General features: G+C 37.8%; 1 protein-coding gene across 1 annotated transcript; it reads left to right on the forward strand.

Moving 5' to 3' along the window:
- The first annotated feature begins 282 nt into the window (after window positions 1-282).
- LOC146049549 (paraneoplastic antigen Ma1 homolog) lies at window positions 283-1365 on the forward strand. The gene has a single exon (XM_083166076.1). It carries the CDS (start codon window positions 283-285, stop codon window positions 1363-1365), a length of 1083 nt encoding a protein of 360 aa, XP_083022202.1.
- Window positions 1366-1605: the final 240 nt, after the last annotated feature.

A 1605-nucleotide genomic window follows, 5' to 3' on the forward strand; every position in this document is an offset into this window, starting at 1 on the left:
TGTTATTATACTAATGTATACTAATATAGCCTAAGTGTTGTTAATTTATCATAAAAAATATAAAGACGTTTTTACTTTTTAATTGTATTGAATAACTAATCTGTATATTAGAATTTGAGGTTATCCCTAGCTAACCTATTTTAATTACCCATAGGGTCATTATAACAAAAGCTTGGGTGGAGGCACAAAATATTAGCTAAGCAAGCGAACTAAGCGTTACATTTTGGAGGCACCAGCCGAGATCCGAACATATAGTTGTCTCCTGTTTACCAAAATTAAAAGATGGAAATAGTAACTGGGGAAGACATTTTCCGTTGGTGTAGAGATAAAGGGGTTAATGTGAAGTGTAGTTTTGGGTTAGGAGGAAATTTCTCTGATGTCAGTGAGGAAAATGTACTAAAGGAGGTACAAAAATTTTATGGAATAAGTAACCCATATATTGTTGATAAGTGGAAGGGACAATATGGGGATCCATTTGCTTTACTGATCAGTAACAGAAACGATTTAGAACAAGTATTTTTTCCAAGAATGATTGCTATGGAAAATGTACCAGGAAGAAGGATACAACTTTTGTGGCCAGACGGTGGTAATATTGGGGGAGAAGACGCCACAGAAACAGAGGACCATGGATCAGGAGAATTATTTTCTGGGGGCTGTTTCCATGCTACCACTTCAGATTCTGTTCCACAAGAGAATAAAGGTGAAATCACTGGGGTCCAGGTAGAAACTGTGGTAGATAAAGTTGTTAGTCAACTGGAAAGGTGGCACTATGAGGGAGGATACCGACGTTTAAGGATCTTCTCTGAGATATCACCTGTGCCTGCAGGTGAAGAGAATTATGAATTGTGGAGGGAGGCTGCAATACAACACTCTGAAGAATGGCAGTGTCCGGAACATATAAAGAAACAGAGAGTTGTAGAGAGTATAAGGGGACCAGCCATGGGAGTTATTCAGGCTACCAGAAGAAGTAATTCCCAGGCTACTCTAAAAGATTATATAGAAGCCTTAGATTTTTCATATGGTACATTGGAAGATGTAGGGGATTTGTTGGCCAGGTTAAATAACACATATCAAGAGCCTGGAGAAACATTAACACATTATATATACAGAGTTGATCGATTAATTTATAAAATTATTGATAAGGGAGGTCTTGCTAAGGGAACTGAGGATGAGCAACGGATGAAGCAAATACTCAAGGGTGCTTTGACTAATAATCCGGTTTCTCAACGATTAAGATGTACTATGACAAAGGTTCCTCCTCCTACTTTAACAGAGCTGGTCAGAGAAGTCAAATTGGAGGAAGTCCAGATAGAAAATAGGGAGAAAACTATAAAAAAAAGTAAAAGTGGTTCTTCCTGCTTCTGATCAACCCACTATGGATGAGAGACTATTCAGATTGCTGGAAGAGCAAAACAAGAAAATAGATCAACTCATAGAATTACAGATAAAACAAACCAACAATGTTAATATGCCTTCCGGTATGGGAAGAGGAGCCAATAGGCAAAGGGGTAACCACATTACCTATACTTGTTATAGTTGCGGGCAAATTGGACATCGATCATTTGAATGCCTTAATTCTGGGAATAATAGAGAGAATAACTATAC

The sequence above is a fragment of the Crinia signifera genome, chromosome 12 (assembly GCF_055691185.1).
Source record: "Crinia signifera chromosome 12, ASM5569118v1, whole genome shotgun sequence".
In the NCBI taxonomy this organism is placed as follows: domain Eukaryota; kingdom Metazoa; phylum Chordata; class Amphibia; order Anura; family Myobatrachidae; genus Crinia; species Crinia signifera.